General features: G+C 41.5%; 1 protein-coding gene across 1 annotated transcript in view; it reads left to right on the top strand.

Moving 5' to 3' along the window:
- The first annotated feature begins 1732 nt into the window (after positions 1–1732).
- Positions 1733–15118, top strand: part of LOC111181244 (uncharacterized) — a 35165-nt gene continuing 21779 nt past the window's right edge. Inside the window, exons 1-5 of the mRNA XM_089902315.1 lie at positions 1733–2063; positions 3919–4028; positions 9945–12142; positions 12415–12473; positions 14896–15022. Coding sequence (XP_089758441.1) covers positions 12094–12142; positions 12415–12473; positions 14896–15022 — 235 coding nt within the window. The 5' untranslated portion in view covers positions 1733–2063; positions 3919–4028; positions 9945–12093. The remainder of the gene's footprint in view (positions 2064–3918; positions 4029–9944; positions 12143–12414; positions 12474–14895; positions 15023–15118) is intronic.

Raw genomic sequence — 15118 nt, 5'->3', positions numbered from 1 at the left:
ACGCTTGTTGTTTTAAACCAACTTTCTCACATTTCTTTTTTTTTAATTAATTAATTTATTGTTTGGCTGTGCTCGGTCTTATTTGCGGTACGCGGGATCTTCATTGCCACATGCGGGATCTTTAGTTGTAGCATGTGGTATCTTTAGTTGCGGCATGAGGGATCTAGTTCCCTGACCAGGGATGGAATCCAGGCCCCCTGCATTGGGAGTGCAGAGTCTTAACCACTGGGCCACCAGGGAAGTCCCAGATCTCTTTTTCATGGAGAACTTAAGGAAGTTCTTTGTGACTTTTTTGATTGACCCCAGTTAGCCATAATACCCTAATTGTGCAGAATAATCTTTATCAATTATTATCACTTTGGACCCAATACTCAAGAGGCTAAAAAGAAAACAGCTTCATTTTTGTCTCTCATTGTCTCTTTAAACATGCTCAGTGGAGCTAGATCTTCTTTGATCCACTTAAAATTTAATTAGAGATCATGATTTTTCTGATCACTCCTACTTACTACAAATGGCTTCAGCTCAGTAATATAAATATGTAGTCTTCATGGCAGATTGAAAATTAAAACTTCTGCTTTGACCTGCTTGCAGTTTATGGCAAATCGTATTTTCCAAAAATGGCTATGACTATATTTTTGTTTCCACATGGTCTTCCAGAACCTTGCCACTTTCCCATCAGGAAGTGGAGTCCATGTCCCCTCCTTTTGAATCTGGATGGGCTTTTAAAACTGTGAGTAAGTGGAAATGATGTTATGTGATTCTGAGGCTAGACATAAAAGGTGTTACAACTTCCATCTGGATCTTTCTTGGGACTCTTGCCTTGAGAACCTTGAGATGCAATGTAAGATGTCTGAGGCTACCATGCTATTAAGAAGCTTAAACTAGCCTACACAGAAATACCACCTGGAGAAACCCTGAGATTACATGAAACAAGAGATGTCCAGCCAGCTCCCAGTTGCTCCTGGAACTTCACACTGTTCCACGTTCAGCTATCATGAAAAATCTGAGCCAGAGCTGTCCAGATAGGCTGTTTCTGAATTCCTGACCCAGAGAAACCATGAAAGATAATAAATGGTTGCTGTTGTTTGAAACCACTAAACTTGAGAGACTGAATATACAAACACAATACCAGATCGTATACGACAACAGAACTCTGACCCACAAACTCTGCAGTAAACAGCTGGTTTCCAACCAGAAAACCAAACTACAACTTTGGCAGAACAGTCAGAACTTGGTCAATACCAGCTTCCCTATTTTTTGCCTCTGCTTCCAACTCAGAACCAACCAGAGAAAGCCAAACCATCACCCCCAAACCAATCACATAAGTTGCACTGCTTGTAGTTGGCCCACCTCCAGCTTCTCTATGCCAATAACCTCCATTCAGAATATACCTGAAGCCTTCCCTTTTTTCACTATAAAGTTTTGCCACTCCTCTGCCTGCCTTTGAGTCTCTGCCAAACACAAGTGACCGTGGCCTGTAATACCAGTCATTTGAAACAACCTAAAGATAAAGAGAAACATTAATTACATAAGTGGCATGTAGAATTTACAGAATATTGTGGAAAACCCCTTAATGTTCAATATACATCTGATTTAAAAAGTAGGTTAAGAAAATACAAATATTTATGTGAAAGGATATTAGTTTAAATATAACTATGTCTAAATACAGAAATTACTGTTTGTCTATTTATTTATTTATTTATTTATTCATTCATTCATTCATTCATTCCTGGTTATAGACGGTGGGTGGAGGCACCCGTGTGGTTTTGCATGTCCAGTCCTAGCAAGGTGGATGATCCCACGTGAGACTTCGAGTTCACCTGTGACGGCCTCGCCACGCCCCCATCGCACCTTGGGGAGGGCCTTGGAGAGCGCCCCAACCTGCGCAAGGTCTTCTGGGAGATGTAGTCCCGCCGCCTGGCCGCGTCTTCTGCCTGCGCACGGGCACCACCGGCTGGGCCTTCTGGGTACCCGGCGCGGTTAGGTCGCGCTGGTTCCGTGGAACAGCGGCTGGTGAAGGACCCGTGGCGACCTCCATGCCCAATACCTCCAGGCCTAGAGAGGTGAGTCCCCTCGCTGGCTGAGGACAGCAGGAATAGCCAGGGGTCCCCGGGCCCTGCGAAGGGGGAACGTGAAAACCGAAGGTCCGGGAGTCGCGGGGTCCGAGGGGCGACGCAGGGGCTTCTTGGTTTTATTGACGTGGGGGTAGATGGCTGCGACTACCATTTACCCCCATCTACTACCAACAAGGGGATGGCGTGTCCCCTTGTTGGTGGGCCTCCCGGCATCCTTGGGTGGGGGGTTGGAGGCAGGGGTCCTTGGATTTAGGGGAGAGCCCATGACGGGCATTTTGGTTTGGAAGGCTCCGCTGGTGCATTGCAACCCCAGGTTGGTGGGGACAGGACAGTGAGGCAGGGTCCAGGGATTTGGGGGTGTCGACTGAAAAAAAAAAGCACAGCCTAAAAGTTGAGAATTATGTTTTATTTGGTGAGCTTTCTGAGGACTTAAGCCCAGGACCCAGTCTCTTATCTCTAAGGCAGGGGTCCCCAACACCCCGGCCACCACCGGGTACAGGTCCGCAGCCTGTTAGGAACCAGGCCGCACAGCAGGAGGTGAACAGCCGGCGAGGAAGAGAAGCTTTGTATGCCGCTCCCCATCGCTCCCCATCACTCGCATTACCTCCCGAACCATGTCCGTACCCCCCCACCACCCCGTGGAAAAATTGTCTTGCACGGAAGTGGTCCCTGGTGCCTAAAAGGTTGGGGACCGCTGCTCTGAGGGACTACTCTGAAGAGGTAAGGGGGGGAGGCTTGCAACAAAAACCAGGCAGTCGGAACATCACAAGATTACTGTTAATTAGGAAAAAACCAGACATCTCAAGTTAATGAATTTAGCGCTTTTCTATGTATGGGAAGATGCGAGAGTCTGGGCTCATTGAAATCGTTCCTTTGATATGCACCTTAGCTATCTAGGGCCAGTATCCTGCTTTTCTCCATCGTGAATCCCTTCAGGGTTCACAGTTGTGGGTGGCTGCAGTGGGTACTGGCTTGCTGGCCACAACATCCTTTGTTTACTGATATGGCAGGCGGCATTCTTAGTCCACTGGGGGAGCGTATTGGGGCTGTATGTTCTGAGGTGTTTGAGCAGCTAGATCTGTGCATGCCTGGGTTTGGGAGATGTGGGGAGGAATTAGGAAGTGGGTGCCCCTGGGTTTGGGATATAGTGAGGGTCATGAGTCTTGGTCTTTATGGTGACAATATGTTCTGACATCCCTTAGTTTGGAGGTGACTTGGACTTTGAGGAGGAGGGCCAGAGTCTTGGATCCCCCCTTTTGTTGTAGATGCTCCTGTGAGGCCACCTTCACCTCTGACTCAGAGGGCTTTTTCTATAAGTGAGCCAAGGGGTGTGTTATCAGAGGGATGGACAGATTGTGCTAGCCACCAGGGTGGGCTCTTCCCCCAGCCAGGCCCTCTATGAATTGCCAAAGGCCTGCTGCCACTTTGCATCTGAGAAACCCCAGAGCTTAAAGTGGTCAGCAGCTTCTCTAAGCTTCCCAGGTGCTGTGGAGTTAAATGACCTTCCCCTGGGTACTTGCCTCTGGGGTAGCAAAGCCAGGAATATCACACCTATAATCACCTCCACAGTTATCTGCAAAAGAGAATTCTCCACACTGTTGGCCAGTGAGGGCTGTAGGGGAGTTGTATTTCCTTTGTTGTCTCTTTGGAAGTTATAGTTCCAGGTTTTAAAGGTGGAGGTGTCCCAGTTGTGAATTTGGTATCACAGGTGATTGTAAGTCACAGGCCTGGCTGTAACTCTGCAAAGCCTCTCTGAGTGCAGAGGTTGCGGGATGAACATGCTCTACGTTTTCCTTGGTCTTTCAGGTCAAGGTTGGCTCATGGCTCTTTTATTTTCCTTTAGGTAAGGGTGGATCTGCAGAGACTGAGTATGAAGATTTCTGGCATGTGACTCAGTCCTCATTGCTCCTGGCTCCCCATTCTGCCCTCTTTGGAATCTGCTGGCCCTGAGAGGTCTGTGAAAAGAGGAGAAAATGGCCCCAGGATTCCTGGCAGCAAGGCCCTCAGTGAATGATTTTTAACCTCTTTCATGCAGTAATCCCTGTCCCCAGTTAGATGACATGTTTGTTCACTGCCTCGAAGTGCCCACCAAGGCTCTGAGACAAACATGAAACGTGGCACAGCTTTGGGAAACTCCAGAGGAAAGCCCACTCTCTCTCCTCAATTTACCTCCCCCTTTGACCCCATCAGTATCAGAGCTCTTGGCACACCTTAACCTTTGCCCCTACTTTCCATTAATTTAGTCCACAAATGGTTCACCCTCTCTTCCACATGCCCTGGTGTGCACTGTGTACATTGGGAAGTATTGTCTTTTCTTGAGGGCTTGTAGGCCTTGTTGAGGTGGTTTGTTTGTTTGTTTTCCTTACTGCAATGGATTTTAAAATTTAAGTGGTATTAAATTAACAAGAATTGCAGGAATAGTACAAATTACACCTGTATACCCCTCATTCACATTCATCAATTGTCAACTTTTTGCCAGTTACTTTATCATTCCATCTCCGTATGTGTATTTGTCATTTTCTGAATCATTTGAGAGTAAGTTGCAGACATCGTCTTTTACCCCTAATTATTTCAGCATGCATCTCCTAAAAACAAAGACAGTCCCTTAAATAGCCATAGTATAATTCAGGGAATTTAACATTGATACAGTACTATTGTCTAATCTCCAATTTATAATAATAAACATTTGCCAGTTGTCCTAATAAGTTTCTTTATGCCCCACATCCCCTGCCCTTACATGTCTTTGGTCTTCTTTAATCTGGAATACTTTCTTAACATTTCTGTCTTTATTGATCTTGACATTTTTGAAAAGTACAGGCTTGTTATTTTAAATGTTCCTCAAATTGGATTTGTCTTTTGGTTCTTCATGATTAGATTAAGATTACACACTTCTGGCAGGAGTAACACAGAATTGATGTGTCCTCAATTTGTCATATCAGTTGGCACAGAATATTGATTTGTTTCATTATGTTACAAACTTTGATCACTTAATTAATGTTGAGTCTGCCAGGTTTCTCCACTGTAACTTTTCTATTTGAGGATTGGAGAGGAAGGGAACAGATCTCTTAAGCTGGATGTCACTATCATGTGGAAGGCATATCAAAATGGGACAGGGAGGGAATAGAATCTTATATAGAAGATGGCCACAGTGGTCCAGATAAGAGCTGATTGTGTCCTGGATCAGGGTGATCACAGTGAAGGTGGAATGAAACAAAAATATTCAAGGGCTTCCCTGGTAGCGCAGTGGTTGAGAGTCCGCCTGCCGATGCAGGGGACACGGGTTCGTGCCCCAGTCCGGGAAGATCCCACATGCCGCGGAGCGGCTGGGCCCGTGAGCCATGGCCGCTGAGCTTGCGCGTCCGGAGCCTGTGCTCCACAACAGGAGAGGCCACAACAGTGAGAGGCCCGCGTACCGCAAAAAAAAAAAAAAAAAAAAAAAAAAAAAAATCAAGAGTTAATGGTGGGATGGCAGTGGGGGAGAACTTCCCTGGTGGTTCAGTGGTTAAGACTCCATGCTTCCAATTCAGGGGGCCCGGGTTCCATCCTTGCTCAGGGAACTGGATCTCGCATGCCACAACTAAGAGTCCGCATGCCACAACAAGGAGTTCACATGCCACAGCTAAAGATCCCCCATGCTGCAACTAAGACCCTGTGCAGCCTAAATAAATAAATATTTAAAAAAAAAAAGAGTATGGGGGGAATCAAATCAATGAGATTAGGTATTTAATTGAGGGAGGTGTCAACTATAGATTTCTGAGTTTTGCAACTACATGCATGGTGGTATGATTTTCTGAGATAGGAAATAGCAGGGTTACCAGATACTGGGGGTTATGTGTGGAAATGGGGGATCAGGAAGTGTGCCAGAATCCCAGAAAGAAACAGATAACACACTCATAAGGAATGATCAAAGAAACTTTCATGAAGGGACTATTTATAAGTTTTTCAGAGACCATTGTGGGATGGTTTCAGCATCCCTGGATTAGCAACGTAATGGAGCCCTTACCACCACAGGCTGAAATGGTTAGGAAAGAGAGCAGTTCCTGGAACCTGGTTTCTTCTTTGACCCTTTGGTTATTTGGGAGTATGTTGTTTAATTTACACATATTTGTGATTTTCCTAAATTTTTTCCTGTTATTGACTTCTAATTTCATTCCGTTGTATTCAGAGAACATAAACTTTGTATTATTTCTGTAATTTTAAATTTGTTAAGATTTGTTTTATGACCTAGCATACGTTCTATCCTGGAGAATGTTCCATGTGCTTGAAAGTTCCATTATTATTGAAAAATATATATATTCTGTTGTTGTTAGCTGGAATGTTCTATACATGTCTGTTAGGTCTAGTTGGTTTATAGTTTTTTCAAGTCTTCTATGTCCTTGTTGATCTTCTATTTAGTCATTCTATTTATTATTGAAGTTGGAATATCAAAGTCTCCGACTGTTACTGTTGAATTATCTGTTTCTCTCTTCATTCTGTCAGCTTTTGTTTCATGTATTGTAGTGCTCTGTTACTAGATGCACTACATGTTTATAAACATTATATCTTCCTGATGGATTGACCCTTTTATCATTATAAAATGTTCCTCTTTATCTCTAGTAACATTTTTTGTTTAAAGTGTGTTTTGTCAGATATTAGTATAGCCACTCTAGCTTGCTGTGATTGCTGATTGCATGCTATGTATATCTTTTTTCACCTTTTAACTTACAATCAGTTTGTATCTTTGAAATCTTTGAATCTAAAGGGTGTCTTCTGTAGACAGCAACTAGTTGAATCATGTTTGTTTTTTTTAATCTAGTCTGACAATCTCTACCTTTAGGTTGGATTTATAGGAAGCCATTGATGTATCCTTTTGTTTCTAAACGAAGAAGTACTTTCTAACAACTTGCAGAAAGTATATAGTAATAAGTAATTGTTTTCCTTTAAAAATTACCCATTGAAAAACTCTTTGCACATTCTGTAAAACTGGCCTGTATTCTTCTAAATTTTAGTGTTATAAAAGACAAAGAAAAGCAGAGGAACTGTCTAGATTAAAGCACACTAAAGATACATGACAGTAAATTGCAGAACTTGATCCTGAACTGAGTCTTCTATCAGGTTAGAATATTTTATAAAGGACATCATTAGGATAACTAGAAATGGAATATTTTTGATTGATGCAATGCTTTTTTATGTAATCTGTGACATTTCCTGAATTTGATATTTGCACTGTGGTTATGTAAGAGAATAGCCTTATTCTTAGGAAATATACACTGAAAGATTATGGGGCAAAGGGGCATGATGTACATCTCCTACTCTTAAATGGTTCAGAAAAAAATTATGTGTGTGTATTTGTACAGAGAGAGAGTGAGAATGGTAAAGCAAATGTGGCAAAATGTTTTAACAAAAAGGTGAATCTGGGTGTAGGGTATATGGGAGTTCTTTATATTATTCTTGTGACTTTTCTATAAGCTGAAATTACTTTCAAATGAGGTTTTTAAAAAGCTGTTTGAAAATGATGGTGCATTTTGTTGATAGAATACTATGCAACCATAATGAAGGAGGAAGAAGCCTTTTAAGTACTAATATGGAATGTCCTTCTGAATATATTTAGGAAATCGTGATTGTGGTGGTAGTTACACAATATAGATGTTTGTCAAAACTCATCAAACTGTACCCTGAAAATGGGAGCATTTTACTGTGTATAAAGTATACCTCAAAGTTAATTTTAAAATACAACTCTATAGTTAGGGGAAAAAATTGCAAACCAATGTGCATAGTATGCTATTGTTTGTATGAAGAAGAGAAAAAAAGGATATGTGACTTTTTCTTGAACGTATGCATATTTAAGGACGGATGCATAAAAAGTGTTTAACTTTTAACAGAAATGCTTATTGTTTAAACTTAAATGCATATTACTAAGCTGAAAGAAGCCAGTTTGAAAAGGTTACATGTTGTATGATTCCAACCATATAACATTCCGGAAATGGCAAAACTATGGAGACAGTAAAAAGATCAGTGGTTGCTAGGGGTGGCTGGGAGAGGGAGAGATGAATAGGCAGAGGATTTTTAGAGCAGGGAAAATACTCTGTATAAAAGTATAATAGGGCTTCCCTGGTGGTGCAGGGGTTGAGAATTTGCCTGCTAATGCAGGGGACACGGGTTCGAGCCCTGGTCTGGGAAGATCCCACATGCCGCGGAGCAACTAGGCCCGTAAGCCACAACTACTGTGCCTGCGCGTCTGGAGCCTGTGCTCCACAACAAGAGAGGCCGCGATAGTGAGAGGCCCGCTCACTGCAATGAAGAGTGGCCCCTGCTTGCCACAACTAGAGAAAGCCCTCGCACAGAAATGAAGACCCAACACAACAAAATAAATAAATAAAATAAAAAATAAATAAGTTTTAAAAAGCCCAGCATTAAAAAAAAAAAAAGTATAATAGTGAACACCTGTCAATATAAATGTGTCCAGATCCATCGACTGAACAAGAGTGAACCCTAATTTAAACTAAGGACTTTGGGTGATTATAATGTGTCAGTGTAGGTTCATCAGTTGTACCAAATGTACCATTCTGGTGGGGGGGTGTTGATAATGTGAGAGGCTGTGCAATCTGGGGAAGGTTGTGGGGCAGGGGTTTTATGGGAAATCTCTGTACCTTCCCCTCAATTTTGTTGTGAACCTAAAACTGCTCCAGAAAATAGTCTTTTTTTTTTTTTTTTTTTAAGTTTAACAGAGGTTGTCTCCAGGGAGGAGAGATGGGAAGAGGGAGACTTTTGTCACTATATGTATTTTTACACATATAAACATATGCGCATTGTAATACTTCTTCAAAAATAAAAATAGGGCTTCCCTGGTGGCGCAGTGGTTGAGAGTCCGCCTGCCGATGCAGGGGACACGGGTTCGTGTCCCGGTTTGGGAAGATCCCACATGCTGCGGAGCGGCTGGACCCGTGAGCCATGGCCGCTGAGCCTGCGCGTCCGGAGCCTGTGCTCCGCAACGGGAGAGGCCACAGCAGTGAGAGGCCCGTGTACCACAATAAATAAATAAATAAACAAACAAATAAATAAATAAAAAATAAAAATTCTTGGAAAAGAAAAGCTATTTGAACAGAAAGGAGTTTAGGAAAGCGATAGTTTTAGATCACAAATTTACAAAAACGAAGAGTGTTTTTTATAATAACCGTAACTGGTTAGGAAATTAAATGAAGGGGGACAGATTCACAAAAGCAGCAAGAGTATCAAACACATTACTTTGAACCTAAGAAAGAGCATGCAGGATCTTTAAGAAGAATCTAAAAAACTCTCTAAGGGACAAGAACATTACCCATTGTTCTTAGATTTTAATAAGTGATTTAAAGTTCCACATGTATTTGGAGCAACATGAAATGGTTTTAAATTAAGAATCTTATAGAAAAATAGATGTTTCAGAACTTGCGGGAAAATACATGTATATAACACATGCACGAACTTTTATCTGTGTCAAGAATATGCTGTTTGTAAAATACATGAACATTTAGTAAGCTCTTAATTTACCACTCTCTCTGTGTTGTAGATTTTAGATCTAGATTTTTTTTTACTGAGTTAAAAGTGCAAAGGAAATGTGCAAAAATTATGACACCCTTTAAGGTAGCAGTAGAAATACAGTCTAGCGTATAAATCAAGAAGTGGACTGTTCAGGGACCTTTGGCATTTTTCAGAGTATTTAATTTTTAAAGGCTTTTATTGTAAATGTTAACGAACACAAGGTAATTGGAGAATTTTTGGAAAGTCTAGAAAAGACAGAAAAAGAAACTCATAATTCCACCAGTTTTCAATAAAAAAGTAGAAAGTGGAACGTGAAAGGTCCCCCATTTATCCAAAGGTAACCATTGTAAACAACTTGTTCTCTCTTTCCAGAAATGTTTTTTGCATCTGCTCCTAAACCCACATGGTACTGTGCATATAGTTTCTAAGATGAAAATATTAATAATCTGCAGCTTGCATTTTTTTCTCCACACATTGTAACATGGACCTCTTTCTAAGGTAATCTATAATGTTATCTTCTCTTTAAAGAAGTTTTAAAAACTGGGTGTTGGGCTTCCCTGGTGGCGCAGTGGTTGAGAGTCTGCCTGCCGATGCAGGGGACACGGGTTCGTGCCCCGGTCCTGGAAGATCCCACGTGCCGCGGAGTGGCTGGGCCCGTGAGCCATGGCCGCTGAGCCTGCGCGTCCGGAGCCTGTGCTCCGCAACGGGAGAGGCCACAACAGTGAGAGGCCCGTGTACCACAAAAAACAAAAAAAAAAACCCAAAAAACTGGGTGTTATTGCATGACTTTGCTAATTAGAGTTTTTTAGAATCACCATAACTTATTAAATTTTTGCAAAAACTTTAAAAAGTGAGATGTAAATTACATGCAATACATTGCACAAATCTTAAGTACATCTTGGTGAATTTTTACATATATATACACAGCAATGAAATCACCACCCAAGTAAATATACAGAATATGTATGTCACCTTATAAAGTTCCCTTTGTGCTCCCTCCCAGTTTCCCCCATAGGCAACCACTATTTCTGATTAGTTTTGCCTGTTCTATAACTGCATAAATACAGTTTGTACTCCCTTCCCCCAGCGTAATATCTCTGAAATTCATCCAGCTGTCACCTTAACATTTTGTTATGTCACTTCTTATTCCGTAGTTTATATTTGTTTAAAAAGAAAATAGCTTAATATTTTGCTTGTTAAACATATTGCTTGTTGTAAATAGAAGAGTACAATTGGATATAGAGTTGAACCTGGAATTATCCTGTGTCCAATTTCCCATCCAATGCATTGAGAATCATTTACATCTATGTAAAATACTCATACTTAAAAAAAAATTTACAAAAGTAAACCTTAACACAGTTTGGCTGCTTTCTCTGTAAAGTTACACTAAAGTTGCCTTTCTTTGTCAGTATATACAGAGCTGCCTCATTCTTTAGCAGACATTCAGTATTGTGTGGTCCAGTGTGGGTGTACTTTCAGATAACTGAAAGTTCTTCAGTATTACAAATGTAACTACAATAAATATCTCTGCACTCATATCTTCATGCTCTTGTGCAAGTCTGACATTTAGAATTGGAAGTGTGGGACCAAAGGTGTTCTGTACATTAAAAAACTTTTTTTTAGTGAACTGAAGTTTTTGTATTGAGGATTAATTGACACATGATAAACCGCACATAAATTGTTCAATTTTATATTCATATATATATATTCATGAATATATATGAATATATTCAATTTTGACATTTTTATACACTCATGAAACCATCATCTCAATCAAGATAATCAATGTATCTTATCACCCCCCAAAGTTTCCTGGTTCACTTTTGTAACCCCTGCTTCCTGACCCTCCCTGCCCCCTCAATTTGAAGGATACAATCAAATTGCTCCCCCCCAGAAGACTGTACCTATTTATGTTCTAACAGCATATGAGACTGATCATTTTCCTACAGCCTCACTAGTGATAAGATTTTCAGATTTTAAAACATATACTGATCTGATAGCTAAAAAGAGAAATTCAAGTATTTCACCAGTTCACCTTTTGAGAATTGTGGGTTTGTATCCCCAAAGTGGGAGGTTTCCAGGAAATCTTCACAGAGGAGGCAGAATTTGCTGCCCTGTGACTTGATCAACCTGTGAAGCTACAGTCCTGAGAAAGTCAGAGCTGGGTACCCCTAGGAAGTAGGGTTATGCCTTGTACACAGTGGATGCTTAGTAAACGCTTATCACCTTAACTGTGCTTTAGTTTATTAACTGTGCTCTCACTTAAATAGAGAAGTCCAGGACCCAGCCTGAAGTCCGGGCTGCTGGGACATCTCCTCTCCTGCCTACAGGAACAAAACAGCTACCTGAGCATGAAGGCTGCAGGAGGTCCCCCACATGCAGGAGTTCCATCTTTCGTGGAGACAACATCTCCTGAAACTCCCTCTGGATGTTCCAGGTGGAGTTTGGAGAGGCTGAAGAGAGATTCCCTCAGCAGAGCTGCTGGGACTGAGGGGATTCCCCTCCTAACAGGGAGGGCAAGATGTGGGACCATGTAGAAGCTGGAGTGACCTCAAAGAGTAAGGAGAAAGGTGAGAGTTAAATCATTACCAAGGCACACAGCAGGTATTCAGTAGGTTTTTGCAAGGAGGGAGGGAGAAAGTGGGTCGAAGGGCCATCTGTAAAAGTAGAAAGAGAGGAAAAGGCTTTCTAGGGGAGGGCCTAGAAAAGTCAGGTAATGGTAAACAAGGACCATTGTTACCAGCTGAATACAATGTGCCCCTTCTCCCTTCTTGGTAACTAAGATACTGGTCTGCTTCAGTGAGCCAAGTTCATTTTTCACTGCTTCTTTCTTCTTACCCAGCACTGCCTTCTGAGGTTTCTGCCCTTCTTCAGGAAGAGGAGGAAATGCCCAAATTACAGGTAAATTAGAGTCCACCTTCTCTCCCTCAAAATATCACCCACATACCTCATTTTGGGGATTGGGGAAGGAGAGCAATATAACATGTATATTGTGCTGGCCCTGGGCTAGACATATGTTACTCCAGTTTCTCAACAAAGTCTGAGCATTGCTGGTAGGAGTGACAAAATGGTGCAATATACTTTGGAAAACAGTTTTAGAGTTTCTTATATAATTAAGCACACACTTACCATTGACCCAGAAATCCCACTGTATTTACCCAGAAGAAATGAAAATAGATGTCCACACAAAAATCTGTATGTGACTATTAGCAGCTTTGTTTATAATAGCCCTGAACTAAAAACAACCCAAATGTCGATCAACTGATAAATGGATAAAATGTGTTAATCCATATAATTAAGAACTACTCATTAAAAAAAAAAAAGGAAACAACTGCTGATACATATAACAACATGAATGAATCTCAAAAGCATTATGCTGAGAAAAAGTAAGCCAGACACAAGAGTACATACTATGTGACTGAGACAGGCTGGGCCCTCGACCTTTTGCTGCAGTGCTTGCACCTGGGCAAACGTCTCCTTGAGCAACAAAATACAAAGAACTATAAGGGACTAAAAATAACTGCATGCATGTGCAGTTGGGGCAAATTCTGGACAAAAGATACAAAAAGACCAAAAAAACTCAGCTGCCACTTCTGAAGAGCTGGGAGCAAAAGCTGGGTACTGCACATGCGCCCTGCACTCAGCACCACCAAAGGGTTGGGCAAAACACCTAAGCCACCCCTCTGGCCCGACCCCTGGACACACCCTTACCCTCACCCCATATAAGGAAGCAGCTCGCTTTCCCCGCCTCTGGGAGCAAGGGAAACTTGTTTGTTTTTGCTCCCCCTTGCTGCATCAGGGACCCCAATAAAGCCTAGCCTGAATTTCTTATCTGGCCTCTAGTCAATTTCTATTGATTGGGGAAGAACCCCAGTTGGTATCAATTCCATTTATATGAAGTTCTAGAACAGGCTAAATTAATCTATAGCTGTTCTGTGCCTTCTCCTATCTCTTCAGCTCTGAACAAACCCCTCCTAGTAGAGAACCCCGTCTTCCCCACAGTGGTAGCCACTATTCTGACTTCTAGTACTGTAGATTAGTTTAGTCTGATTTTGAACTTTTTAAATAGAATCAAGAGTACATACAGTACTCTTTTGTGCTGGTGTTTTTTCAATATTATGTTGTGAGATTGATGTATATTGTTTCATGTATATGTAGTTTGTTCACTTTCATTTCAGTATAGCAGTAGTTTCTAAAACTTTTTGTTTCAGGACCCCTTTACACTTTAAAAAATGGCTTTTATTATGTGTGTTATCAATATTACCAGATTGGTGGTTCAAGCTAACAAAAATTTAAAATATTTATTAATCCATTCAAAAATTAATCCATTACAGTTAATGTCACATTTTATGAAAAATACTTAATTTTCCAAAACAAAAAAAACATAAAAAAGAAGAATGGAAATGTTTTGTATTTTTGCTAATCTCTTTAATGTCTGGCCTAATAGAAAACAGCTGGAATCTCACATCTGCTTCAACATTTTCTCAGTTGCAAGATCACACGACATGTAGCCTCTCTATTGTTGTAAGAGAATGAGAGTGTATAAGCCTTGAGAATTATTATGAAAATAATATTGACTTTACAGACCCCCCTGACAGGGTCTTGGGGAACCTCATGAGTCCCTGAACCACAGTTTGGGAATTGGTACTGAATATTAGTCCTTCATGTGACTCTGCCAGAGTTCATATATCCTTTCTATTGTGAATGTGTGAGTGGGGATTTGGGGCCCATAATAAACATTGTTAATATATAATTATCAGAGGGATGTTTCCTATATAGCATTTCTTATTAACCAAAGAGTCCTTATTGTTGATCTATGTCTTGTTCCTTCCCACACAACTATCCACTCACTTTTCTTGCCAACTGGAATTCCCCACCTCCCTTCCCTCTATTCACATTTTAACCATCCCACAAGGCTGGTACCTGGCTTTCTCCATGGTACCTGCCCTCATGGCCCCAACCCACCTTGGACTCCTTCTCTGGACCCTTCCTCAAGTAAATCTCAAGCTGATTCTGATTCATAGAATGTTGTGTGGATGTTACCTCTGAAATTGTGTAGCTTTTGGTGTACTGTGGTTGAAGTTTGAGTCTTCTCACCCGAAGAGACTTTAAGGGCTGAAGCGTTAAAAAAAAATGTACCTCATGCATCTTTTCAATCTTCTACATGATATAACACAATCAAGTGCATGGATGTGTGCCTAAGTTAGTCTAACTCAGGACCCTGGAAACTCTCAGGACCACTTATGGATGTCACTGGTGCTTGTCAGCTGCATTCCTCTGTGGGAATGGGTATGTGTGAGGGTGACTTTGTTTGTTGTTTTAGGAGCTGGTGACGTTCCAGGATGTGGCTGTGGACTTTACCCAGGAGGAGTGGGAGCATCTGGATCCCTCTCAGAGGCACCTGTACAGAGAAGTGATGTTGGAGAACTATGGGAATCTCATCTCCTTGGGTGAGAACAGCATCTTCCTGAACTCATCTGCTTTCTCTCGGGTTCAGTTGTATAGAGTAAATCCTGAGGGGATTTGCATTTGGGGGTCCACATATT

The sequence above is a fragment of the Delphinapterus leucas genome, chromosome 20 (genome assembly GCF_059928025.1).
Source record: "Delphinapterus leucas isolate spDelLeu-1000000601 "Yukka" chromosome 20, BTC_Dleu_Yukka2, whole genome shotgun sequence".
NCBI lineage: Eukaryota > Metazoa > Chordata > Mammalia > Artiodactyla > Monodontidae > Delphinapterus > Delphinapterus leucas.
Note: the sequence above shows the minus strand (reverse complement) of the source record. Positions and strands in the feature narration are given on the sequence as shown.